Genomic DNA, 26,500 nt, shown 5'->3' on the forward strand with positions numbered 1-26,500 from the left:
TGAGGTTCCTTCCAGCCCGAGCGCACTCTATGTTCTAAGGGCAGGACCCACCTTCTTGGCCTCTTCATAAGTCAGTTTCTTCCAGGCTCCACACCGTTGAGCATCCTGCTCCTGGCTTTTATTTTATAATACCAGAATGTTTTTGACTTTTTGTATTTTTCCTGAGAATTACACTTAATACAAAACCCGCCTTGCGTGCCCCAGACAATGCGTGTTGCTGAACTCAGCTCTTTTCTCTCTCGAAGGGTGCTTGTGCGTGTGTGTTAAGAGAGTAACACGCATTTTCTCCTTTCAAAGAAGAAGGAGGGGGGAAAAAAACCTCATAGGAGATTTAAGCTTTTGGCATCAGTGGCTTTTTTTTAATTGCCAGCGGAATAAAATGTGCAGCGTGTTCTTAATTCAGCTTCACCTTCCTCGCGTTTGGGGTTGTGATTTGAAAACCGTTGCGGAGAGGTGAATTATCAGCTGGGAGAACAAACCGAACTCGCCGTAGGTGGTATAATTGGAAAATCCAAGCGCTGGGCGTGTTTTTTTTTCCCCTTCTCCTTTGCTGGAGGAAAGGAGAGAAGAGAGAGGGAGAGAGAGAGAGAGAAAGGAGAGAGAGAAAGAATATAGAGAGCAGAGAGAGAGAAGGAGAGAGAGAAAGAAGGAAAGAGAGAGAAGGACAGGGAGAGAGAGAGAGAGAGAGAGAGAGAGAAGGAGAGAGAGAAAGAATAGAGAGAGAGCAGAGAGAGAAGGAGAGAGAGAAAGAAGAAAAGAGAGAGAAGGACAGGAAGAGAGAGAGAGAGAGAGAGAGAGAAGATAGGAGAGAGAGGGGTGGAGAGAGAGACAAAGAAAGAAAGAAGGAGAGAGATTAATTGATCTGGGATTATAGAATAACAGAGTCGGAAGGGACCTTGGAGGTCTTCTAGTCCAACCCCCTGGTCCAGCAGGAGACCCTCCACCAAGTCTCTAGTGATGGAGTACCCACAACTTCTAGTGGCCAGCTGTTCCACGGGTGAATTGTCCTCCCTGTCAGGAAATCCCTCCTTAATTCCAGGTTGCTTCTCTCCTTGGTTAGTTTCCACCGGTTGTTTCTTGACTTCTGCTGCTTTGGAGAATAAGTTGAGCCCCCTCCTCTTCTTTGGAGGAAGCCCCTCAAACACTGGAAGGTGCTATCCCACCAGCCCTTCCGTCCTTCTTTTCATTCAAGTAGACACCCCCCATTCCTGCAACTGTTCTAACCTTCACACATTTTATCCTCCATTCCCCTAATCCTCCTGGCGGCTCTTCTCTGCGCTCTTTCCAGAGTCTCAGCCTCTTCCTTTTTTATAGGGTGGCGACCAAAACCAGACACAAGTTTGTGTGACCTTACTCGTGTGCAGTATAAAGAGCTATGTGATCCCTTGTGGTGACGTCCGACCAATAAAATTAACACATCGCTTCTCGCGATCTTGTCGCGATCCGGCATAAGTGGGAGCACATTAACGCGCATGAATATCATATCTTGACCGTGTTGGCTGAGAAGAAGACGGTATTTGAAACGCCCCCCCCACAAAATAACTAAGATTATATATATTATAATAACTAAGATTATATATAAGACACACACACACACACACACACACACACACACACACAAAAGAGGGATCTGTAGAGAGCCAATGCTGGCAGAGTGAATTTGCAGATTTTCATTCTTGTGTGTTTTGGCAAACGTATTTATCGCTTGCAAAAGGTTTTTTTTTGCCAGGTTTCCCTCTTCCAAACAGCTAAATGCTGAATGGCATTTTATTTACAAGATGGCCATAAAAAAAAAAAAAAAGGCTGGATGTGTTGCATTTATCCAGCGCAGATGGGTGGGAACTTAATTTTTTATTTTAATTTTAAAGAACTTGTTAAGCTTTGAAAAAAGTTTATTGTAAATGGGTCAGAATGAACTTGATTTTTTTTTTTAAAAAAAAACCACAATATTTTGTAAAAGGGACCGTCCTCCCTTCCTAAGAGAAGGGATTTTGCTGTTGTCTGTTAGAATGCAGGTTCAAAGGGGCCTTGGAGATCCTCTAGTCCAACCCCGCCTGGGCAAGTTTAATGTCTGATTTTGCCTAACACAGTCCAAGATAATTGCAGTGATGCAATATAACGCAAACAGGTTTCTTAAGGTATTGCAAAAAAGCATGCAAAGACAAATGCATAGGATCAGGGGGGGGGTTCCCTGTCCGCCTCACAGGGATCTGCCTGTTGGGTCTCTGCTCTGGGTTGATTGTCCTGGTCAGGAGCTCATGCAGAGATGCAGGCAAAGCCTCCTCTGAAGGCAGATCTTTCTGGGTTTTTTTTTTTCTTTTGTGGATCACAGAGGGGAAATCAGGTTTTGATTCGTAATAAATACACTATTCAGCAATCAGAGGTCTGGAAAGTGCTGATTCTTTATACTTTTAAAGAGCCACGGAAATAAGTCTTTCTGAACCTCTTCCACTTTTAAGATGAGTGGACTTCAACTCTCTCTCTCTCTCTTTCTCTTTCTCTGTCTTTCTCCCGCTCTCTCTCTTCTCTCTCCCTCTCTCTCTTTCTCTCTCTCCCTCTCTCTGTCTTTCTCTCCATCTTTCCCCCTCTCTCTCTCTTCTCTCTCACTCTTTCTCTTTCTGTCTCTCTCTCTCTCTTTTCTCTCACTCTCTTTCTCTCTGTGTCTTTCTCCCCCCTCTCTCCCTCTCCCCCTTTTCTCTCTCCCTTTCCTCCTCTCTCTCTTTCTCCCTCTCTTTTCCCCTCTCTCTTTCTCCCTCCCTCCCTATCTTTCCCCTCTCTCTTTTTCTCTCTCTCCTCTCTTTCTCCCTCTCTCTGCCATCCATCCATCCATCCATCCATCCATCCATCCATCCATCCATCCATCCATCCATGTATTCATCTGTCTGTCTGTCTATCCCCATTATCTATCTTCTGTCTGTCTCTGTCTCTCTCCCCTTTCCTCGGCTAAATTCACAGAGCTCCCCTCCTCTGCAGGACCCCCTAATTTAAAATTGCGGTCCCGCTTTTGGAAGGGGCTCCTTCATGGAGGCATCGGGCGACGCTTCCTCCTCCATCTTGACTAAGGTAAATACCAGCCTGGTCCAATTAATTGCCTTGAGCCCAGGAGAGAAATTCCGGAATCTAAGCGGCAAATCATGTAGCGCAATCCAGTTTTAAGGATAGCAAATCCGGCCATCTTATGTTTTGACATGACTATTATTTATATGCAAATGCCGTCTTTTCGGTCCCTTTTCCTCCGTATTTTCAAAAGTCGAAGGCAGAGGACACCTTGCGCAGGCAGCGGCGGGGGGGAGGGGGGGGCAGCTGAGCCCAACATTGCTGTCGCTCAGTGAAACAGTCATTCAGTGAGCTTTGTCACCCAGGTTACGACTTTCCTTGCCGCCCTTGAATCCCTGCAGTCACTAAGTTCAGTCACACGGCTGTTAAACGGAACTGGCTCCCCGGAGGTCCCCGTCGTAAATAGGAGTCCAATTGCTGAGCGTCTGAACTGGGATCTACGGGGCGGCGGAGGCTGCAAGGGCCCTAGGGGTTGAAATCCCACCCTAAGCCCCTTCTTTTGCAGTGCCGCTGAGTCCTTTCCAATGGTCGTTAAACAAGACTGTCGTAAGTCGAGGACTGCCCTACAGGGCTGAGGGCTACCTTCAGCCCTGCTGCCCCGTCCTTTCCCGTAGGCCCGGGTGGTCGGAGAGGCGTACAGATGGGGGCGCCATGTGGTCGGAACATGTGGCCGGGCAGAAAACCCGGGCGTCGGTGCGCCTTGATACCCAATTTTAATTAAAAACGCCGGAGGACCCTGGCACGTTTTTCTCCTCCTCCTCCGATGTGGCTGTTTGTGGCGAGAAAGGGGGGGGGGCACATCGTATCTCCTACGATGGAAATAATAATAGTAAATCCACAGTTAGCCAAACTCGAGTAGTTTTAATGGGTTGTTGCTTTGCAATTTCGCCGGTTGCCTGACGCAAAGAACACACTGTTAGCACATGTTCCCTTCCTTTATGGCGGACAGAGAGCGATAAATCTCCATTCTCCCAAACTCGTCTGGAGCACAAGCGACCAGGGAGCTCCCGGCACACGGAGGACATGGAATTGGTGGGGTGGGTGGGGAGGGGGGGTTCCATTGGAGAAGGGAGGGGCCTTGGAGGTCTTCTAGTCCAGCCCCTTGCTCAAGCAGGAGACCCTAGACCATTTCAATCAATCAATCAATCAGAATAGAGCCAGAAGGGACCTGAGTCCTTTGCCCTCGTCCATACTAGTCCGAAGTCTGTTTTATCTCGTCGCCTCTTCGAACGGTCACTAAACGAATTGCTACAATAGGAGGACTAGCCGCATACACGAGCAGCTTAAGCAGCGCTCGGAGCTGAAGTCTGGAGGGGGAAAGGCCGCGTTCGAAGCGATCGCGGGACACGGATTGCAAATAAAACTCTCCCGTAGCCCTGTCAAATTATGCCGCGGTCCCCGTTTTTGCGTCGGAGCGGACATTAAGAGTGACCCCACTCCTGGCACAGATTTCCTGCCTGCACTTTAAAACTTGACCTCCGTGCCAGTTGCAAGGTTGCGGTTTTATGGGGCAGGGAGGAAAAAATAACCTTGTGGGGCTTTGCATGAGGCCGGGTCCCTGGAGAGGTTTTCAAAACATCCCCTGCCCACATATTTCAACGTGGGCGAAGCCCCCCCAGGCCCCCTGCCCAGGTTCCAGAAAATCCACCATCCTAACGGCTGCGAGGAGGTGGCAGTTTTTCAGCAGGCGGAGGGGTAAACTTTTAATTTCTTTTCTAAAAAACCATATATATGGTTACGGCAATTTTGCTGGCTGGTGTGTTTTTTCTTCCATGGTATTTTAAGGAGGCTCTTAGAAAGTAGGATTATAGGGCGGGAAGGGACCTCAGAGGTCTTCTAGTCTAACCCCGCTGCCCAAGGCAGGAATCCTTATGCCATTCCAGACAAATGGCTGTCCAATTTTTTTGTTGAAGACCTCCTGTGATGGAGCCACCCACATCTTCTGGGTACAAGCTGTTCCATTCATCCTTCCTTCCTTCTTATTCTTATTCTGTTCTGTTCTGTTCTATTCTATTCTATTCTGTTCTGTTCTGTTCTATTCTATTCTATTCTATTCTATTCTATTCTATTCTGTTCTAATTCTGTTCTGTTCTATTCTACATTCTATTCTATTATTCTTATTCTATTCTATTATGTTCTGTATTATGTAGGATGGAAGGGGAAAACCTCTTCAAAATTGCCCTACAAAAAACATCTTTATCGGCATTTCGAATGTGATTTCTGAAGTCCTGTTTGTTAAGAGGCATCTGTTTGGCTTTCTGCGGTAGAAAAAAAAAACACCTTATAATCCGAAGCAGCTACTGACAGCAAAGGTCTTAAGATCTATCTTCCTGGGGTCTGCCTGGCAAGTGTCATGGATTTTGTGTCATTTGATTGTATTTCACTAAAGATTTTGCAACCCGGAGTCGGGGTGCCTTGAAGTTTTAAAATCCCTGCGTGTCAAGAAAACATCGATTCCCGGTATGACTTATATAAAAACTTTACGAACAGAACAAAAAAAAAACCCCGCTTCTCGGACGGTTTGTTTTGGCACGTTTTGAGATGCAGCAAGGAAACAATCGGGCTTTCATTCTTTATTTTTAATTTGTCTGGTTTTTCTCTCTCTTTTTCTTTTCTTTTCTTTTCTTCCTTCCTTCCCGTCAGCATTTCTTTCTTTTTATTGAGAAGGGTTGACATGTATCTTCTTCTCTTGATTGGAAAACAGAGAAATAAGCCCTGCTTTGAAAAAGAGAGGTTTTAAATTCACAGCTGGCTTAGTTATAGAAAAACATCTGGTGGAAAGAGGCCAGGCTGGCTGTGGAATTCTGGGAGTTGAAATCCCCCCCCCCCAGCCATCAAGGCCCCGAGTTTGAGAAACATCCAGTTAGGAAATGCTTACAATTTCTCCCCTTCTTCCCAGATTTCCCTTACCCATAACGGAGCTCCTTCCCACTGAGGGAAACTGCACCAACAGGTGATGCTTACAAAACATAACTCTTCTTAAACCTTGAAGAAGGGCATCATGGATCCCACAGTTGTCGTCCTCCTCCTCCTTTCCTTCCTTCCTCCTTCTGTTTTTCCTTTTCCTTCTCCTCCCCCTACTTCCTCCTTCTCCTTCTCCTCTCACCTTTTATCTCCTCCTCCTCTTCCTCCTCCTCCTCTTCTCCTTCTTTTCCACCTTTTGCTCTCCTTCCCCCTCCTTCTCTCTCCTCTTTTCCTCCTCCTCCTCCCTCTTCTTCTTCCCCTTCTTCCTCCTCCTCGTCTTCCTGTTTCTCCTTTTCCTTTTTCTCCTCCCTCTTCTTCTAACCCTCCTTCCCCTCCTTCTCTCACCTTTCTCTCCTCCTCCTCCCACTCCTCCTCTCTCCTTCCCCTCCACCTTCTTCTCCTCCTTCTTTTCCTCTCCCTTTCCTCCTTCTCTCTCCTTCTCCCTCCTTCTCCTCCCTCCACTCCTCTTCTCCTTCCCCTTGTCCTCCTTCTTCCTCTCCTTTTCCTCCGTCTCTCCTTCTCCTCCTCTCCTCCTTCTTCATCTTCATCACACTTTCTCCCCCCTTCCCCCTTCTGGCAGAGTGGACAGGACCGGCCATGTCCGGAGTGGACAGCATCGCAAGCCGAACCCCGAAGGCCAAGCAAAATCTTCTCTGGCCACCCTAACCCGCCTCTGATTGAGATTAATAGAGATAAATATTTTTTGCACGCATTTTCATTAATCTGCATCGGGGAACTTAATCTTGCGGGGAGACCCACATGAGACGTGTTAACTGCAGCTGCGCATGCAGATCCGATCTGTCACGGGTTTGCCAAAGGAGCCCACGTCCGTTCCGAGCCTCGCCAAACTTCAGGCTGGACGGCCCGGCTGCCTTCCTGCCAATTAAGGTGCCAACGTGCCTCAAATCTGGGACGGGGAGGGGGGTTTGTTTCGTTTTGAAAGCTCGCCTGGACGGCCACAATATTTGCTTTCCCCCGCTGCACAGAAGCTCATAATTGCCAGCCCCTCGTAATGTGACTGTAATGTGGGCAGAAGGACAGGCACACAGCTTGCTGGCGTTTGCTGGACACTGTCCATGCCAGCTGCCCAGCGTCCATTCCTGGCACGCGCAAAACACAGGCGTGAAAAACGTCAAAGTAACTCCATCCCATTTCTGAAGAAGTTGGCAAAGTAAAAATAATCTATCTATCTATCTATCTATCTATCTATCTATCTATCTATCTATCTATCTATCTATCCATCCATCCATCCATCCATCATCTATCTATCTATCTATCTATCTATCTATCTATCTATCTATCTGTCATCTATCTAATCTATCATCTATCTATCTATCTATCTATCTATCTATCTGTCATCTATCTAATCTATCATCTATCTATCTATCTATCTATCTATCTATCTGTCATCTATCTAATCTATCATCTATCTATCTATCTATCTATCTATCTGTCATCTATCTAATCTATCATCTATCTATCTATCTATCTATCTATCTATCTATCTATCTATCTATCTGTCATCTATCTAATCTATCATCTATCTATCTATCTATCTATCTATCTATCTATCTATCTATCTATCTGTCATCTATCTAATCTATCATCTATCTATCTATCTATCTATCTATCTATCTATCTATCTGTCATCTATCTAATCTATCTATCTATCTATCTATCTATCTATCTATCTGTCATCTATCTAATCTATCATCTATCTATCTATCTATCTATCTATCTATCTGTCATCTATCTAATCTATCATCTATCTATCTATCTATCTATCTATCTATCTGTCATCTATCTAATCTATCATCTATCTATCTATCTATCTATCTATCTATCTGTCATCTATCTAATCTATCATCTATCTATCTATCTATCTATCTATCTATCTGTCATCTATCTAATCTATCATCTATCTATCTATCTATCTATCTGTCATCTATCTAATCTATCATCTATCTATCTATCTATCTATCTATCTATCTATCTATCTGTCATCTATCTAATCTATCATCTATCTATCTATCTATCTATCTATCTATCTATCTGTCATCTATCTAATCTATCATCTATCTATCTATCTATCTATCTATCTATCTGTCATCTATCTAATCTATCATCTATCTATCTATCTATCTATCTATCTATCTATCTATCTATCTGTCATCTAATCTAATCTATCTATCTATCTATCTATCTATCTATCTATCTATCTATCTGTCATCTATCTAATCTATCTCTATCTATCTATCTATCTATCTATCTATCTATCTATCTATCTATCTATCTGTCATCTATCTAATCTATCATCTATCTATCTATCTATCTATCTATCTATCTGTCATCTATCTAATCTATCATCTATCTATCTATCTATCTATCTATCTATCTGTCATCTATCTAATCTATCATCTATCTATCTATCTATCTATCTGTCATCTATCTAATCTATCATTATCTATCTATCTATCTATCTATCTATCTATCTATCTGTCATCTATCTAATCTATCATCTATCTATCTATCTATCTATCTATCTGTCATCTATCTAATCTATCATCTATCTATCTATCTATCTATCTATCTATCTATCTGTCATCTATCTAATCTATCATCTATCTATCTATCTATCTATCTATCTATCTATCTGTCATCTATCTAATCTATCATCTATCTATCTATCTATCTATCTATCTATCTATCTGTCATCTATCTAATCTATCATCTATCTATCTATCTATCTATCTATCTATCTATCTATCTGTCATCTATCTAATCTATCATCTATCTATCTATCTATCTATCTATCTATCTGTCATCTATCTAATCTATCATCTATCTATCTATCTATCTATCTATCTATCTGTCATCTATCTAATCTATCATCTATCTATCTATCTATCTATCTATCTATCTATCTATCTGTCATCTATCTAATCTATCATCTATCTATCTATCTATCTATCTATCTATCTATCTATCTGTCATCTATCTATCTGTCATCTATCTATCTATCTATCTATCTATCTATCTATCTATCTGTCATCTATCTAATCTATCATCTATCTATCTATCTATCTATCTATCTATCTATCTATCTATCTATCTGTCATCTATCTAATCTATCATCTATCTATCTATCTATCTATCTATCTATCTGTCATCTATCTATCTATCTATCTATCTATCTATCTATCTGTCATCTATCTAATCTATCATCTATCTATCTATCTATCTATCTATCTATCTATCTATCTATCTATCTATCTATCTATCTATCTATCTATCTATCTGTCATCTATCTAATCTATCATCTATCTATCTATCTATCTATCTATCTATCTATCTATCTATCTATCTATCTATCTATCTATCTATCTATCTATCTATCTATCTATCTATCTGCGCAATACCCCTCACGCATCATCACAAAATCTCCAGAACCGTAAAGCCTACAAACCTGAAATTTGGCACGTAGGTTCCTCTTGGCTTCTAGGGACTCACTAAGAAAGGATTTTTCAAAATGACCATCAGAGCATTTAGAGTATTTCCTATATTATTATTATTGTTGTTGTTGTTGTTGTTGTTGTTGTTATTAACATGCTCTGATGCTAAGGAGTTTGACTCCCCCTCCCCACCTGAAAAGAAATCTCTTCCAAATGCAAAACACAAGCAGAGGAGTTTCAGTTTCAGTTTCAGTTTCTCAGGACCAGGGGGTTGGACTAGAAGACCTCCAAGGTCCCTTCCAGATGATCTCTTGTATGAGGAATTACACAGAGAAAGTCCGGAGCCTCTGCTCCTTGGGCCTCTTGTGAAGATGTGCTGGTCAGGCCCCTGTTCCTCTCTCTCCGGCCCTGGGGATGGAAGGGCCAGGCGCCTTTCTGAAGGCAGCACAAACTTGAGCTGACGTCCAGGGCTCCTGGACACATGGCGCTGGTGATTTACGGCCGTCCGTCTGCCTCAAGGCCCTGTTGTCTTCCATCACTTGTTGACCTCCATAATTTATTTTCCATTCAAGTCAAGTGGCACAAGGGTTCCTCCTGGACTTCAGAAATATTCTTGCTCTCAGAAACTGCCGTATTGGGTATGACAGCCTCAACTCGTCTTTTATGAAATATAGAGAGAGAGTGTTGGAAGGGACCTCGGAGGTCTTCTAGTCCAACCCCCTGTTCAAGCAAGAGACCCTACAATATTCTGGAAAATTGGCTGTCCAGTCTCTTCTTGAAGACCTCCAGTGATGGAGCCCCCACAAGTTCTGGAGGGAAGCTCTTCCTTCCTTCCTTCCTTCCTTCCTTCCTTCCTTCCTTCCTTCCTTCCTTCCTTCCTTCCTTCCTTCCTTCCTTCCTTCCTTCCTTCCTTCTCTCTCTGTCTCTCTTTCTTTTTCTTGTGCTCTCTTTCTTTTTTCCCTTCCTTCCTTCCCTTTTCTGTTCTCTTTACTCTTCCTTCCTTCTTTCTTTTTCTATTCTCCTTTCCTTTTACCTTTCCTTCCTTCTCTCCTTCTTTCCTTCTTTCCTTCCTTCCTTCTTTCCACAGATTAACAGAGTTGGAAGGGAACTTGTAGATCATCTAGTCCAACCCACCCTTGTAGGTCATCTAGTCCGATCCTTCCTTCCTCCCTTCACTCCCTCCCTCCATCCTTCTGTCTATCATGCATCTTATCTATCTCAGAATCCTAGGGGACTCTGGAGGTCTTCCAGTCCAACCCCCTGCCCAAGCAGGAGACCCTAGACATTCTCCCACTTGGGGTGGGGGGTTGGACTAGGTGACCTACAAGGTCCCTTCCCACTCTGGTTATCTGTCCTAGTTCCTCAGCAGAAGGCAAGTCCTCCACCCCAGTCTAGCTTGGAGGTTCCTCCCCCAACTGGTTGGAGAAACAGTAGACCTGACCCAGCAAGGTTCTTCCCAGATTTTTCTTCATCCCCATATATATATATATATATTTTCCCCGCTAGCTCAGCAACCTCGGTGTCAGAAGCTATTACCCTGTTCCAGACAACTCTTGAGGAAACAAAGCAATAATTTACGGGATCTCAGATAAGGTCAGCCAGGGAAGACAAGGAAGGGGGCTTCCAATGTCAGGCTATTTGTCATCAACCCAGCCGCCGTATTTCTCCCGGACAGCCTTTATTATCTCTCATGAAAATGAGCTTTTCAGCTTTGATAAAAAAATTAATACAAGGAAAACGTCGACCTTTGGGGTGGCTTCGTTGAATGTCAAGGAAGGCCGGCTGGAGAAGTTCTTTTTTTGGGGTGGGTGGGGGTGGAATTTCATCCCAGAGACTTAAACCTTCCCGCCTTTCCGTGTGTTTGGGGTGGGCCACTTACCTGTGGATGCTATCGGTCCAGGCCAGGTGGAACGTGCGAGTTTTTCACCCCAATCCTGTCCTGGAAGCCTTAGTTTGTTCTGAAAAGCAGGTGAGAAGCTGGTAGTTTTTTTGTTTTAATTGGAAGGAGAAGATTTAATGCTGGGGACCGCCATAAAACACACGGCCTGTTTTTTTTAAGGGAGAGGGGAGTGGGAGTCCTCCAAAGGACCCCTGAAGGTCAGATACTCCACCCCCTGGAGGCACCGTTGGGTTTTGAGCTTCTGAGAGGAACACACACACATTCTGGGAGTCGGAAGGGACCTTGGAGGTCTTCTAGTCCAACCCTCCCTGCTCAAGGCAGGAGACCCTAGACCATTTCAATCAATCAATAAAGCAATCAATCAATCAATCTTATCTGCCTCCAGAAGTTGTGGGTGCTCCAATAATGGAGGTTTTTTAAGAAGTGGTTTGTCTGAAATGCTCTACGGTTTCCTGCCTGAAGAGGGGGTTGGACTAGAAGACCTCCAAGGTCCCTTCCAGCTCTATTCTGATTGATTGATTGATTGATTGATTGATTGATTGATTGAAATGATCTACAGTCTGCTTGAACAGGGGGTTGGACTAGAAGACCTCCGAGGTCCCTTCCCACTCTGCTATTCTGTTCTTCAATCTGCTGTGGTTGGAGGACACTGAGCTCAAGGGGAAGAGAAATCTTTTGTCACATTAAAGTCATATGGAAATTCAAAGCCCCATTTCTTATTTATTCTCTCTCTCTCTCTCCCTTTTTTTTCTGCAAGCGTTATAAAAGGCATATAATGGGGATGCTGCAAATTAAACAAGTGTTTTCCTCCCAGCCTGACAATAATAAAATAAGAAGGAGCTGAGCCGGAAATTCTAATGTAAGGAAAAATAATGTCGGAGCTGAGCTGTGACAGGACTTAATGAAGATTTTACTAGAAGGTTTTCATCATATCGGTGGCAAAAGCGGGGTGGGAACGGAAAGGGAGAGGAAGCAGAAAGTCAAAGAATGTGGAGCGTTAGATATAAATTTGCCGAAAGAAACTCCAAATGTCTTGGCCGGCGGCCTTTGCCGCCACCCGGCTTGGCTTTCCGGGGCAGGAGCGCTAGACGTTGTTGGGCCAAGGCCTTGCCGCCTTCAGAACGTCCCTCTCGTCTTCTTCTGAAGATGAATTAAGAGGTCATTTGTGGTAGTCGGGATACCAAATAACAGGGTGGGAAGGGACCCTGGAGGTCTTCTAGCTCAACCCCTGGCCCATGGCAAGAGGTCAAATGGTCAAATGGTTGTCCAGTCTCTTCTTCAGTGATGGAGCCTTCACAACTTCTGGAGACAAGCCATTCCATCCATCCATTCATCATCCACCCCTCCATCTCCCTTCATCCATCCATCATCCATCCTTCCATCATCCATCCTTTCATCATCCATCCTTCCATCATCTATTCCTCTATCCATCATCCATCAGCTATTCATCATCCATCCATCTCCGTCCATCAATTCATCCCTCCATCATCCATCCCTCCATCCCTCCATTTCCATCCATTTATCCATCCATCCAACCTTCCATCATCCATCCTTTCATCATCCATCCCTGCATCTCTGTCCATCAATCATCATCATCCATTCATCATCCATCCCTCCATCCCTCCATTTCCATCCATTTATCCATCCATCCAACCTTCCATCATCCATCCTTTCATCATCCATCCCTGCATCTCTGTCCATCAATTCATCCCTCCATCATCCATCCCTCCATCCCTCCATTTCCATCCATTTATCCATCCATCCAACCTTCCATCATCCATCCCTCCATCTCTGTCCATCAATTCATCCATTCATCATCCATCCCTCCATCATCCATCCCTCCATCCCTCCATTTCCATCCATTTATCCATCCATCATCCCTCCATCCATCATCCCTCCCTCCATTTGTCATGTATCTTATCTATCTCAGAAGCAAAGGACCTTGGAGGTCTGGGATTATCGAATAATAATAGAATTGGAAGGGACCTCGGAGGCCATCTAGTCCAACCCCCCCCCGCTCAAACAGGAAACCCTAAACCATTTTCAGACCAATGGCTGTCCAGTCTCTTCTTCAAAACCTCCAAAAAGCGATGGTGCCCTCACACCTTCTGGAGGGAAGCCGGTTCCAGTGATTAATTCTTCTCATGTCAAGAGATTCCTGCCTACTTTGAGATCGGATCTGCCTCTGGTCCGCTTATGATGGAGTCCCCTCCTTTCGGCTCCCCCAGCCCCACCGATAACCCAGCCACGGGGCTGCCCCAAGGCGGAGGAGGGTCCCTGCTCGTGTCTTCGACCCCCAACTCTCCCTCTCCCCCCCCCTCTCTCTCTCTCTCTCTCTCTCTCTCTCTCTCGGTGCCTTCACGGCCCCCTCCAATTCCCGAGTCAAAACAGCAACAAATATGAATATGTATTAACAAAGTGCTTGATTAATTGCACTGTTCAGCGTGGATTCATCTTTTAATGATTATTTCCCTTTTTAATTAGAATTTATCTCTACCCCCAACCAGAGACAACTGGCTCAGAAGAGAGGATTTTTTAAACAAAATTTTTTGCTCTCAATTCCTTTTTTCTTTTGGAGTTGAGAGGAGGAGGAGGGAGGAGGAGGAGGAGGAGGAGGAGGGAAAACAGCAACCCCCCAAAATATCTGATGGATCCTCTCCACCACCTCACCTTGCCCAAGAGGGTGGAGGGGATTCCTTTCCCTCCTCCGTCCGTTTCCCCTCCCTCCCCCTCATTCCTCCCCCCCCCAATCTGGATTAGGAAATTTGCAAAAAAGCTGGGATGAGAATTCAGGGTTCTGCAGTTTCGAGACCTTCCTTGGCCAAAGAGCTGGCATTTTTGGTGCAAGCTCACTCCCTTGCAAGGAGACATCTGTTGATCTGTCTCAGATTCAAGCTTTCCAAAACGTGGCCTGGTTGGGCCAGCTGGAGGGACCACCCTTCCTTTGTAGCACTGATGATGTTGCCTAGTTGGGTCATGAAACGTCTGCATGAAAACCACCAAGCTGAGAGACCCTCAAGGAACCCACAGGCATCCTCCTCCTCTTCTTCTCCTTCTCTTCCTCCTCCTCCTCTTCCTCCTCCTCCTCCTCCTTCTCCCCCACCCCGCAAACTCCATTCCTTTCTAGCACTGATGACGTTCCCTAGATGGGTCATGAAACGTCTGCAAGGAAACCACCCAACTCGGGGAGCCACCCAGGGCATCCCTCCAGCCTCCCTCTCCACCCGAACTGGAAACAAACTGAGGCAGATCCCCCCTCCCCTTTCCCCACAGCCCACCCAGATGGAGCTGAGGAGTGGTCTCCTCTCCTCTAACCCTTGATCTGGCCCAGAGCAAGGCCAGGAGTTACACGGAGTCCTGGAGGCAGAGAGGAAAACTGAGGGATGGGCTCAGCATGGGTCTCGTCCCCCCCACCCCTCCCCAACCCATGCCAGGGGGGTCCTGGAGCAGAGACCCCCCCCCTCCCATCCTGGCTTCCCTGAAACCTCCTTTTGCAACAGCCCTGAGCCTTAGGTTGCCTTTTCCCACCGAATTTTGATTAATGGAGCAAGCTGCCACTGCCTCGCAGCCCCTTCGACTGGCAGAAATCAGGGTAATCTGGTATTTAAATAGATTTTGGAACGAGCGTCGGTCGTTTGAGCCTGCAAACCCTGCAGGGCTCACCATCTGCTCCACGATAGCCCCGGCTCTTGCAAAACTGGCATTTTTGGGGGGGTGGGGGTGAGAACGCAGGCCACTGTAACATTGGAGCTCCTGCATCTTCTCCCTCATTGGTCTGGAGGCGATAAGTTGTTATTAATATTTTCCTGGCCGTCTTTGGATGATGGCTTTCCCTTAATGTTCCCACGGCGAAGAATGAGAAGGCCAGGAGGAAATTTCCCTGGAGAGTGAGAACAAGGTACCGGTGGAACTCTTTGCCTCCAGAGGCTGTGGCTGCTCCATCCCTGGGAGGTTTTTAAAGAAGAGATTGGATGAGCCTCCTGTCCAAAATAAGAGTTTCCTGCTTGAGCAGGGGCTGGACTAGAAGACCTCCAAGGTCCCTTCCAGCCCTATGAATCTATGATTCGCAGAAAGAAAGCTGAAATACATGATGGAGGGAGAGGGGAAGGACAGAAAGGAAGGAAGGAAGGAAGGAAGGAAGGAAGGAAGGAAGGAAGGAAGGAAGGAAGGAAGGAAGGAAGGAAGGAAGGACAGAAAGATGGAAGGAAGGAAGGAAGAACAGAAAGATGGAAGGAAGGAAGGACAAAAGGATGGAAGGAAGGACAGAAGGATGGATGGATGGATGGAAGGAAGGAAGGAAGAAGAGAAAGATGGATGGAAGGAAGGACAGATGGATGGATGGATGGAAGGAAGGAAGGAAGGAAGGAAGGAAGGAAGGAAGGAAGGAAGGAAGGAAGGAAGGAAGGAAGGAAGGGCTGACCTCCAGAAGTTGTGGGTGCTCCATCCCTGGAGGTTTTCAAGAAGAGCCTGGGCAGCCATTTTGTCTAGAAATGTTACGGGGGTCTGCTGCTTGAGCAGAGGGTTGGACTAGATGACATTTGGAGGTCCCTCCCAGCCCTGTGATTCAATGAGTCAGTGCGACAGCCTGCCTTCAGATGTTGGTGGCGCTCCAGCACCGGAGGTCTTCAAGAAGAGGTCAGGCAGCCATTTGCGTGAGGGTCTCCAGCGGGTTGGTCTAGAAGACCTCTGAGGTCCCTTCCAACTCTGTTACTCTGTACCTCATCTGTGTTTCCTGCCTTGACCAGCTGCTTCAAGGACAGAGGCGCCTAGAAATGGGGCCCTGGGAATCCCCCATGAGAAGGACAGAATAAAATCGCACCGTCTTAAAGATGGGATCCGCCGAAGGGTCTCGAAAGAGCCGACAAATTCCCCGGTTTTCAAGCTGACCGGCTGCCTTTTCGGCTGGGTCCAAAAAGCACAACTTGGATCCCACCCAAACCATGTGCAGCCTTTTGTCGCTCGGCCAGAGGCAGATTCGCCTCCCTTCCTCCCGGGAAGCCCTGGGAAGGTTTTGTGTGCAAAGCAGGGACACCAGCATTAGCCAGCCGTGCCTCCAGCTTCTCACGTCCACCTTGCACCCTCCGATGCCCAGGGAGCCTGACCGCTCGTATCTGCAAAGGAGCTACATTTTTACACACCCACACACCCAAATACACAATACAGCCAAGGAAATGTGTACCTCCTGCAGCCGACACGCCACGGCATGTTTTTTTTTAAAAAAAACCCATCCCTTTATTCTTTTGGGGCCTCTTCTATAACTGCGCCAGTAATGGAATATCCGAGTTGGAAGGGACCTTGGAGGTCTTCTAGTCCAACCCCCGTGTTCAAACAGAAGACCCTCATCCATTCTGGACAAAACCTCTACTTAAAAACCTCCATGGATGGAGCAGCCACATTCATTGTTTTCACACTATCAGGAAATTCTTCCTTAATTCCGCAGAGGATGGAGAGATGGAGACGGGGAGATGGAGGGAGAGATAAACGAAGAGGTGGAGAGAGATGGAGAGACGGATGGAGGGAGGGATGGAGAGAGGTACTGTATGTACGTACAGTATGTATGTATCATATGTATGTATGTATTTATGTATGTACAGTATGTATACATGTATGTATCGATGTATGTATGTATGTGCAACATGTATTGTATATATGGATGGAAGCATGGATGCATGGAGAGATGGAGGGAGAGAAGAAGGGATGGATGAGTAAATGGAGAGACCGAGGAACAGATGGAGGGGCTAGATATGCAGGACATGGGTGGCATATAAATTTAATAAATCATTCTTGCTGCATTATTATTTGAGGCAGATTCTTGGCGGCGGCTGGCCTCTCTCTCTTCCTTTTTCTCCTGCTGTCCATCTCCTTTCTCTTCGCTCTTGGTGGCGTTTGCTGAAGTTCGGTGAATAAACACCCAGCTCTGTTTTTTTCCAGGTGAACAGTGACCGACACCTGGCCTTGTTGGGCTTTGGGATCTGGAGTCCGGTTGGGTGGCGGCTGCCAACAGAGATGGCCATTGTCCAAGTGGGAGGGGGTCTGGCCTGAACCCCTTTATCTCCACGAAGGGGGAAATTTGGATCGTCTCAAGAGGTCCCAATGTCAAGGAGAGAGCCAACCTGGGAGGAATTTCTCGACAGTGAGAACAAGGGAGAGGTTTCCCTCTGGGCGCTCCATCCCTGCAGGTCTCTGAGAAGGCCAGACGGCCGTTGGACTGGTATGCCGTAGTAGGCTCTCCCCTTCAAACTGGGGGCTGGACTAGAAGACCTCCCAGGCCCCTTCCAGCCTTGTGCTTCTGCGATTCCCCTGTTTGGGTCAACAGCTGGACATCTGTGAGGCATCTGGAGGGGCAGTCCCTTCTTCACCGTCCCTGGGATGGCGAGGGCAGCATTTTGGCAGCGAAACCCTCTCGGTTTTGGCAGTGGGCGCATGGCTGGAGTTTACCGGGAGCCGCTTATTTCGCTCATGCTTTGACCTTGGTTTGTCTGGTGGAGGGGGGACATTTGACAGTGTCCCTTTCGGTTTTAGAAGAATATTCTCCTGGGATTAAACGCCGGGGAAGGTGGTGTGTCTCTGTGTGTGTGTGTGTGTGTGTCCCCGTCCGTCCTCTGGCTGGCAGATCTTGGCAGAGCCGCCCTGGCACCGACCCGTTCTCTCGCAATAAAAGGATGGCCAATTGTTCCTCTTTCGTTTTCAACTCAGGGTGTTGTTGTTTTTTCCTGGGGACCAAAAAGAGAAGCGTCCTTGGGAAGGTCAGAATAACAAAGCGGGAAGGGAAGGGACCTTGGAGGGCTTCTAGTCTGACCCGGCTCATGCAGGAGACATTATCCTAGTCTGGATCCATGGCTGCCCAGGCTCTCCTTAAAATCCTCCAGGGATGGAGCACCCACAACTTCTGGTGGCAAGGAGTTCCACTGGTTGATTGTTCTCATTGTTAGGAAATTCCTCCTTAGTTCCTAGGTTGCTTCTCTCCTTGGTGAGTTTTCATCCGTTGCTTCTTGTCCTGCCTTCGGGGGCTTTGGAGGATGGGGGGACACCCCTTCCTCTTCTTTGGGGCAGCCCCTGAGATATTGCAAATCAAGGCATGTGGGGAAAACCCTCCCTGAACACAGACCACCAACAGTCAGGAACCAGAAGACGACCTCCTCCTCCTCCTCCTCCTCTTCTCCTCCTCCTCCTCCTCCTCCTCCTCCTCCTCTTCCTCCTCCTCCTCCTCCTCCTCCTCCTCCTCCTCCTCCTCCTCCTCCTCCTCCTCCTCCTCCTCCTCCTCCTCAGACCCCCAAGAAGGTCATCTGCTCCAAGCTGTAAGGTGGGTGGGTGGGGGGGGGCCCCCCGTATAATTTATCCCCCTGCCTCATATCTAAACTTTTCAGACCGGAGTTTTTTTAAGTGATTTGTTCTCTCTTCAGATTGATTTAGCTTCCTATTTGGGGAATTGGGGAATTGCATATGATAGGGGGAGAAACCTAGACGGGTTTTGAAGGGAGGGAAAAAATAGATTTTATTTAAATATATATTTCTCCCTCTCACCGGCGCAATCCAGCGGGGAGTTGTAGATTTTTTTAGCTGGTCCAACTGCAGTGTCTGACTTCTTTTATTTTATTTTTCACATTCCCCCAAAGTGGTTTCATTAGAGACGGGGGCGGGGGCTGCGTTCTTTTTTCAAACCAGCCCCACCGCAAACCCCTCTCCCTTTTTTTCGAGCTTCACCCTCCCCCCTTTCCTGGAATGCGGATTGCAGTCAGTCTTCAATTTATGACTGAAACGGAGCCCAACGTTTCCGTCGCTAAGCAGCTGCCCTGTCCCCGCGATCCCCTCCCCCCTTTGGTGACCTTAACGACAGTGGCCGTCAAGGCCATAAAACGGGGTAAAACTTGCTTAACCCATGTCTCGCTTAGCAACGGTAGTCTCGGCCTCAATTGTGGTCATAAGACGTGGATTACCTGTGTATGCATATATATATTTGTGTGTCCAATCACACTTGGCCAATAAAGAATTTCATTCTATTCTATTCTATTCTTCTATTCTATTCTTTTATTCTTCTATTCTATTCTATTCTATTCTATTCTATTCTATTCTATTCTATTCTCTTTATTCTATTCTAATTCTATTCTGTATTCTGTATTCTGTTCTATTCTATTCTATTCTATTCTATTCTATTCTATTCTATTCTATTCTATTCTATACTATACTATACTATTCTATTCTATTCTATTCTATTCTATTCTATATTCTATTCTATATTATATTCCATTCCATTCCATTCCATTTTATTCCATTCTATTTGTGTGTGTATATACATATATATATATATGTGTGTGTGTGTGTATGGTATTCAGCTTTGTTCGGGTATTTTCCCACGTCATTATAGTTGTGCTTTTAAAGTTGTAGCAACGTTTCGGCAGAATCTCATCTGCCATCATCAGGCTTCGGTATTGGGTTCATCTGTATTGTGTTCGTCTGCCTATATACATATACTGTGTGTGTGTGTATGTGTGTGTGTGTGTGTATGTATATATGTATATATACATACATACATACATACATACGGGATACACACATTCATTCATTTTAAACAATTATACAGCATGTGTGTGTGTGTGTGTGTGTGTGTGCGTATAAAATTGTTTTTGAAATGAATATCTGCAAACTCAGACAATCTTGCTGGCGGGAAGGGAAAAGCTGGTCATTTAATTTTTTCTTTTATTTCCTTTCCATTAAGGGGAGGGGGGAGAATGAAAAAGTGGTCCTCTGGTGCCATCTAGTGGCCGAGGGCAGGCCCTGCCACCCACAGGGATAGGGTCACGCCTGGTCTTCGAAGGAGTTGGGGGGGGGGCTTGTGAAACGCCCCCCCCTCCCCCAAGGCTCTCAGGAATTGATCCCAGAAAAGAAAGGATTTTCGGTGCCAGGCCACGCAACGTTTCTTTGCAATCTGCAAGGTTCGCCTGACTTTAAGGATGACCTTTCATCCCTCTTGCCAGCTGGTGTGTATTTTATAGAAGAGGAAGGAAAGGAAGGGAAGAGAGGGAGGAAGGAAAAAGAGAGAAAGAAGGAGAGATGAAAAGGAAGGGAAGGAGGGAGGAAGGAAGGAAAGGAATAGGGGGAGGGAGGGAGAAAGGAAAAAGAGAAGGAAGGAAGGAAGGAAGGAAGGAAGGAAGGAAGGAAGGAAGGAAGGAAGGAAGGAAGGAAGGAAGGAAGGAAGGAAGGAAGGAAGGAAGGAAGGAAGGAAGAAGAGAGAAAGGGCTCATGCCACCCCCTTGTGCAACCTCCTGACAATCAACCTCCAGGGCAGAATCCGGATTCCCTTCACAACAACCCGTGTGTGCGACTAAAACAGGGCAAAGTTTCCCCTTAGGAAGTGACACCCCCCCCCTTCCTTGACCCCTGGGGTTGGACTAGAAGACCTCTGAGGTCCCTTCCGACTCCTCTTGGCTCCCACAACCCTCCTCCCCCCTCCCGGGACGTTTTGTCAAGGGGGAGGGAAGCCCTGGAGGGTCGTGGGGGGGCTGGGGGGGGAGACCCCACCCCGTCTCTGTCCAGGCCATTAATTCCGCCTGCTCAGAATTAACCTTGGAAGGAGGCGAGTAACTCCGTCCATAAAAAAGTGCTGATTAAAGCTCTTTTTTCGGAATTCGATTCCACTTAAAGGCTTGGCGCCCGGCCCAGCCTCGCATTAACAGAGCCACGGATACACCAGGGCTTCCTGTTGTGCGTGGCGGTTAGTGTGTGTGTGTGTGTGTGTGTGTGTGTGTGTGTGTGTCTAAGGGGGAGAGAGAATGTTTCCAATCAGAAAAAAAAAGCAAGCTAATGAAGCCCCCCCATCCCCCCTCTTTCTCCCTTCTGGGCGCCTTTTAAAGCAAGAATTCATTTGAAGGAACTCTTAACAAAGTGCACTCTCTCTTTCCTTCCTTCCTTCCTTCCTCTTCCTTCCTTCCTTCCTTCCTTCCTTCCTTCCTTCCTTCCTTCCTTCCTTCCTTCCTTCCTTCCTTCCTTCCTTCCTTCCTTTCCTTCCTTCCTTCCTTCCTTCCTTCCTTTCCTTCCTTTCTAATCCTTCTCCAGCCTCTAAGCCCTTACATAACAGCAACACCAATTTAAACTTCCCAGCAAGGAACAAAACTATTTAAATAAAGCCCCAAAGCTACAGGAGGAAGCAAAATCCCTCCTTCGTTCATCCTTCTTGCCAACGGTTTCCATCATCTGTTTTCCAACCCAGCCAGCTTGGAGCCATAGCATCTCTTCTTTAGACCCTTCCAAGTGTGATGCCCCAACTGGGCCCGCAACTCAAGGTGACCTCCGAATGGAAGCCAAGAAAAGTGACATGGTTGTGTCCCGTTGGGAATACAGGTCGCCCTCGGTTTACGACGCTTCACTCAGTGACCAAAGTTCAAAGTTACAACGGCAATATAATAATTGATAGGATAACATTCCTTACCTCATCATAAATCCATCCAATAATAATACATCCTTATGTTGCATTCTCTATAATTCTATTATCCTTATATTATAAAATTATCTAAAATATTTCATGTCCATATTTTTTTTTTATCTAACCATTGGTAAAATAAATCCCCTATCTTTTAATATTGTTTGTCTTCTTGTTCTCTGATTTCAAATGTCAACTTACTCACTTCAGCACCTTCCATTATTTCTACTCTCTTGTCCCAGGCAATACTTTGACCTGCCCAAAGTTCCTGGGATAAGCAGTTCCAACACTGCAGAGGCTTCCATGCCAAGTTAACTTTATTGGGTTATATCCAGGGTCATTTTCAGACCCTGCCCAGCGGGTAACATCTCCCACCGGCGAGATTCTCGCGACAGAAACTCTTGACCATCATGAAATCCGGTTTCCAGGAGCCGAAATTTCTCCACGCCGGCACAAAAGTGGAATCAGGCCACTTTGGTCCCTTTGGGAGAGGAGAAAACAGCCCCAAAGAGAAAGCCAATTGAAATATTAAATTATGCTAAGCAGGGACCAGTGCCAGGAAACGCTGAAGAAGCAGGGAGGGGCCTTAATTTTCTCATGATATGTCAGCTTATCTGGGGGGGGAATCTCCCTCCTGGCTCAGCACATGAGAGGCGACCCGAGAAGAGGGAGGACAGGAGAAACCCAGGACTTCTCCTGCTTTGGAGGGTCTTCCTTGGCGGAGACCCTGGAAACGGTGCAGAGAAGAGCCATAAAGAGGGTTAAAGGCCTGGAGGATAAAACGTAGGAAGAACGGTTTGCAGGAATTGGGGAGGCCTCGTTTAATGGAAACAAGGATTAAGGGGGGACACCGTAGCATCTTCCAATATTGGAGGGGCTGCCCCAAAGAAGAGGAGGGGGGTCAGCCTATTCTCCAAAGCCCCAGAAGGCAGGACGAGAAGCAACCGATGGAAAGTAATCAAGGAGAGAAGCAACCGGAATTAAGGGGGAATTTTCTGACAGGGAGGACAATTAGACTATGGAACTGCTGGCCACCAGAATTTATGGGTGCTCCATCCCTGGAGGATTTTAAGAAGAGACTGGACAGCCACTTGTCTGGAATGGTATGAGGTCTCCTGCTTGAGCAGGGGGCTGGACTAGAAGACCTTCAAGGGCCCTTCCAGCACTAGGATTCTATGACTCTGAGACAGATGGAGAAGATACATGACAAACGGATGGATGGATGGATGGATGGATGAAGAGAGAGAGAAAGGGGTGGAGAGAGAGAGAGAGAGATTTTATATATATTTTTTTTTTTTTTTTTTTTTTTTTTTTTTGGTGTGGGTTGTGATTTTTCTTCTTTGGATTTTTTTGAGGGGTTGTCCTAGAAGACCTACTGGACCCCTCCCAGCTCTCCAGTTCTAGGAATCTAGGGTTTGGACGTCACGGAAGCCCCTTCTCCTTGACCCCCCGTGGCTGGCTCTCGATTCCTGGTGCTGGATTTGGCTGACTCAAAACCCTTTTAGCCTGAAATTAATTTCAGAGTTAGTCACTCTTTGCTCTTAGGAGACAAACTGGGTTTTAATCGGTGGCTCCGACTCCCCGAATACTAACTAGGTTTTCAGACTGGGTGCAGGGTGGGGTGGGGGCTTGCAACCATCCCAATTCTGGTTTTTCAATCCTTGAGACAGTCTCTCCCCCAAGCCAGTTGTTTTGGTGCCTGTTTAAAAATGGACCCTTTCAGGGACACCCTGGTCCCATCCCATAATAGTTTTGACCTTGGACCCTTGGCCAGAGTGGCTGCATTAATCTGGAAGGGTTTTTTTGTAGGATGGAAGCTCTCAAGTGGAGTCTGGACTCCTCCTCCTCCTCCTCCTCCTCCTCCCTCTCTCCTTCCTTCCTTCCTTCCTTCCTTCCTTCCTTCCTTCCTTCCTTCCTTCCTTCCCACTAGATGCGCTTGATGGGCCTCATGGATTAGAGGAAATGAAAAATGATTCTCTTGGCGCTTGTTAAAGGGAAGGCTCTCCCTGGTGGCACAAACGATGCTGCTTAATTGTGCGGTGGAAACGGGAACCCAAAAGGTTGGCATCGTTGGGTTTTCCCTGGGGGCCAGAAGATCAGGATTCCCAAGGAAAACTCTTTCCAAGAACTTTGAAAAGGGGGGAGAGATGGAGGGATGGATCAAACAACTTGCCTCCAGGAGCTGTGCTTGCTCCATCACGGCAGGTTTTCAAAAGGAAACTGGGCATGTCTGGAATGGTGCAGGGTTTCCTGCTTGAGCAGGGGTTGGGCTAGAAGACCTCCGAGGTCCCTTCCAACCCTATGTTTCTTTGTTCTACTGCAGCGATTTCAAGCTTTGTGAACTTCAACTCCCAGAATTCCTCACCCCTTTCTCTCGACTTGTCTAAGGTCTCCTGCTTGAACAGGGGGGGGGTTGGACCTCCCAGGCCCCTTCTCACTCTAACCTTCTTCATTCTAGCATGGCTTTCTCCAGTGAATTCCTCCCACCCCACCCCCCGCCACGGCATGGCCAAAATAATTGAGAGGCAGTCTTGTGTTTTTTTGCCTTCCAGGGACGTGGGATGTCACCCATTCCATCACTGGCTTGTTAGAGTGGAATGGAATGGAATGGAATGGAATAGAATAGAATAGAATAGAATAGAATAGAATAGAATAGAATAGAATAGAATAGAACAGAACAGAACAGAACAGAACAGAACAGAACAGAACAGAACAGAACAGAACAGAATAGAAATAGAAATAGAAATAGAAATAGAAATAGAAATAGAATAGAGAATAGAATAGAATAGAATAGAACAGAATGCAGGATAGGATAGGATAGAGAAGAGAGAAGTGAAGTGAAGTGAAGTGAAGTGAAGTGAAGAGAAGAGAAGAGAAGAGAAGAGAAGAGAAGAGAGTAAAATACCGAATAGAACAACAGAACAGAATTCTTTACTGGCCAAGTGTGATTGGACACACAAGGAATTTGTCTTTGGTGCATAAGCTCTCAGTGTGCATAAAAAAAATAAAATACATTCGTCAAGAATCATAAGATACAACACGTAGTGATAGTCATAGGTTACTAATAAGCAATCGAATCATACTAGGAGAACAAACCGAAGCAATATCAATTGTAAAGACACAAGAAACACGGTTATAGTCATAAGCGGGAAGAGTTTGGTACTAGGAAGGATGAGAAGAAGAATAGTAATACAGTCTTAGTAAATAATTTGCTTTTATGGCACCCCATAACCAGGTAGCTTCTACAAGCTCTTTCCTGACTCTGTTTTACTCACTAACCAACTTTCAACTTTAGCAGAAGGGTTTACGGAGCAAACGTCTGGCTTTGGGTAAGATTTGACAAAGAGCTCTTGACTGGCAGGTGATTCTTCCTCCCGTGTTTTACTCGTCCTCCTCACGTGCTGATCCTCTCCTCCTGTTTTCTCCTTCTCTCTAGTGTCTCTACGGCTGTTACGTCCACTCGTCAATCATCCCCACATTCCACCGAAGGTGCTATTGGCTGCTTCAGGTAAGACAGGTGCCAGGTGCCCGTTTATCAGGTGGACGGATTGGACCTGCTGTGGTTTTTCCCCCCCTCCCCCCCAAAATCTCTGTGTGTGGTTTTTTTTCTTCCCCTTGGTGGTTCCTCACGTCGTTTCTCTGCTGAAAAGTTTGCTGCCGTTTCTGTGATTTTATTGCGCTTTAATTCTTGGATTTCAACTGACGGTGTTTGAGTTTGTTCGCATGTTGGAAGAAAAGGTGGAAATACAGCAAAAAAAAAAATGGCTGTATTTGTATTTTAGTTCCCACCCACCCACCCCAAAAAATCAGCTGTTTTTGAGAACTTGCTTGTCTTGCTCTACTACGCCGAGTAGTGACTTCCATATTTTCGCTGCCACGGGGTTTGTTGCTGACTGAGTAGATTTTTTTTAGGGCCGCGGTGGCTACGTGGCTAAGACTGAGCTGAGCTTGTCAATCAGAAAGGTTTTGGAATGCACCGAAATTGACAGGCTACCATTGGGACTTAAAAACAAAGAGGACATGTATTATGAATATTATGAGATTTGGAATTACTGGTACAATTGGCTGGGAGGTAGACATGAAAACAATAAAAGTAAACTAATAAGGTATGATGGAAGTTATTAACATTATATGCAATTATGTAACAATTATAATTATATCTAATCTAATTATATGTAATATATAATTAGATGAAACTTTGTGTTGTATGCCAAAGTAATAACTGTGAAAGAGTATTCTACACACAATTTGAGAGATGTCAGATTGAGGGAACATTGTTTGGCCTAAGTTGCGACAAGTGGAATGTTGGTTTTTATTGTATTTGTATACGTTTGTTTAATGAAGTATTTTTATTAAAAAAAGAAAGAAAGAAAGGTCGGCCATTCGGCAGTTCGAATCCCCAGCGCCGCATAAAGGAGTGAGCTCCTGTGACTTGTCCCAGCTTCTGCTGACCCAGCAGTTCGAAAGCAGGGAAAAGAAATGCAAGTAGAAAAATAGGCACCACCTTTGGTGGGAAGGGAACAGCACTCCATGCGCCTTCGAAGGCGTTTAGTCCTGCCGGCCACATGACCACAGACAGCGCTGGTTCTTCAGCTTTGTCACAGAGATGAACACCACCCACTAGAGCTAGCACAGATGTGCAACGAGGGAAACCGTTATCTTTACCTTTAAGTAGATTTTCCTCCACCAAGGCCTGCAGAGAGCATCTTC

General features: G+C 46.0%; 1 protein-coding gene across 5 annotated transcripts in view; it reads left to right on the forward strand.

The window, feature by feature from the left end:
- Window positions 1-26,500, forward strand: part of CAMTA1 (calmodulin binding transcription activator 1) — a 256,312-nt gene that overhangs the window by 160,167 nt on the left and 69,645 nt on the right. For all 5 annotated transcript variants that reach the window (XM_087944632.1, XM_087944631.1, XM_087944634.1 and 2 more), the window contains one exon: window positions 25,227-25,298. Coding sequence is in view for 1 of the 5 variants with exons in the window: in XM_087944635.1 (XP_087800761.1) it covers window positions 25,227-25,298 (72 nt within the window). In the remaining 4 variants the exon portion in view is untranslated. The remainder of the gene's footprint in view (window positions 1-25,226; window positions 25,299-26,500) is intronic.

Source organism: Notechis scutatus, chromosome 16 (assembly GCF_049901735.1).
Source record: "Notechis scutatus isolate UNSWTSFEM ecotype Mainland chromosome 16, rNotScu1.2, whole genome shotgun sequence".
Taxonomy (NCBI): Eukaryota; Metazoa; Chordata; class Lepidosauria; order Squamata; family Elapidae; genus Notechis; species Notechis scutatus.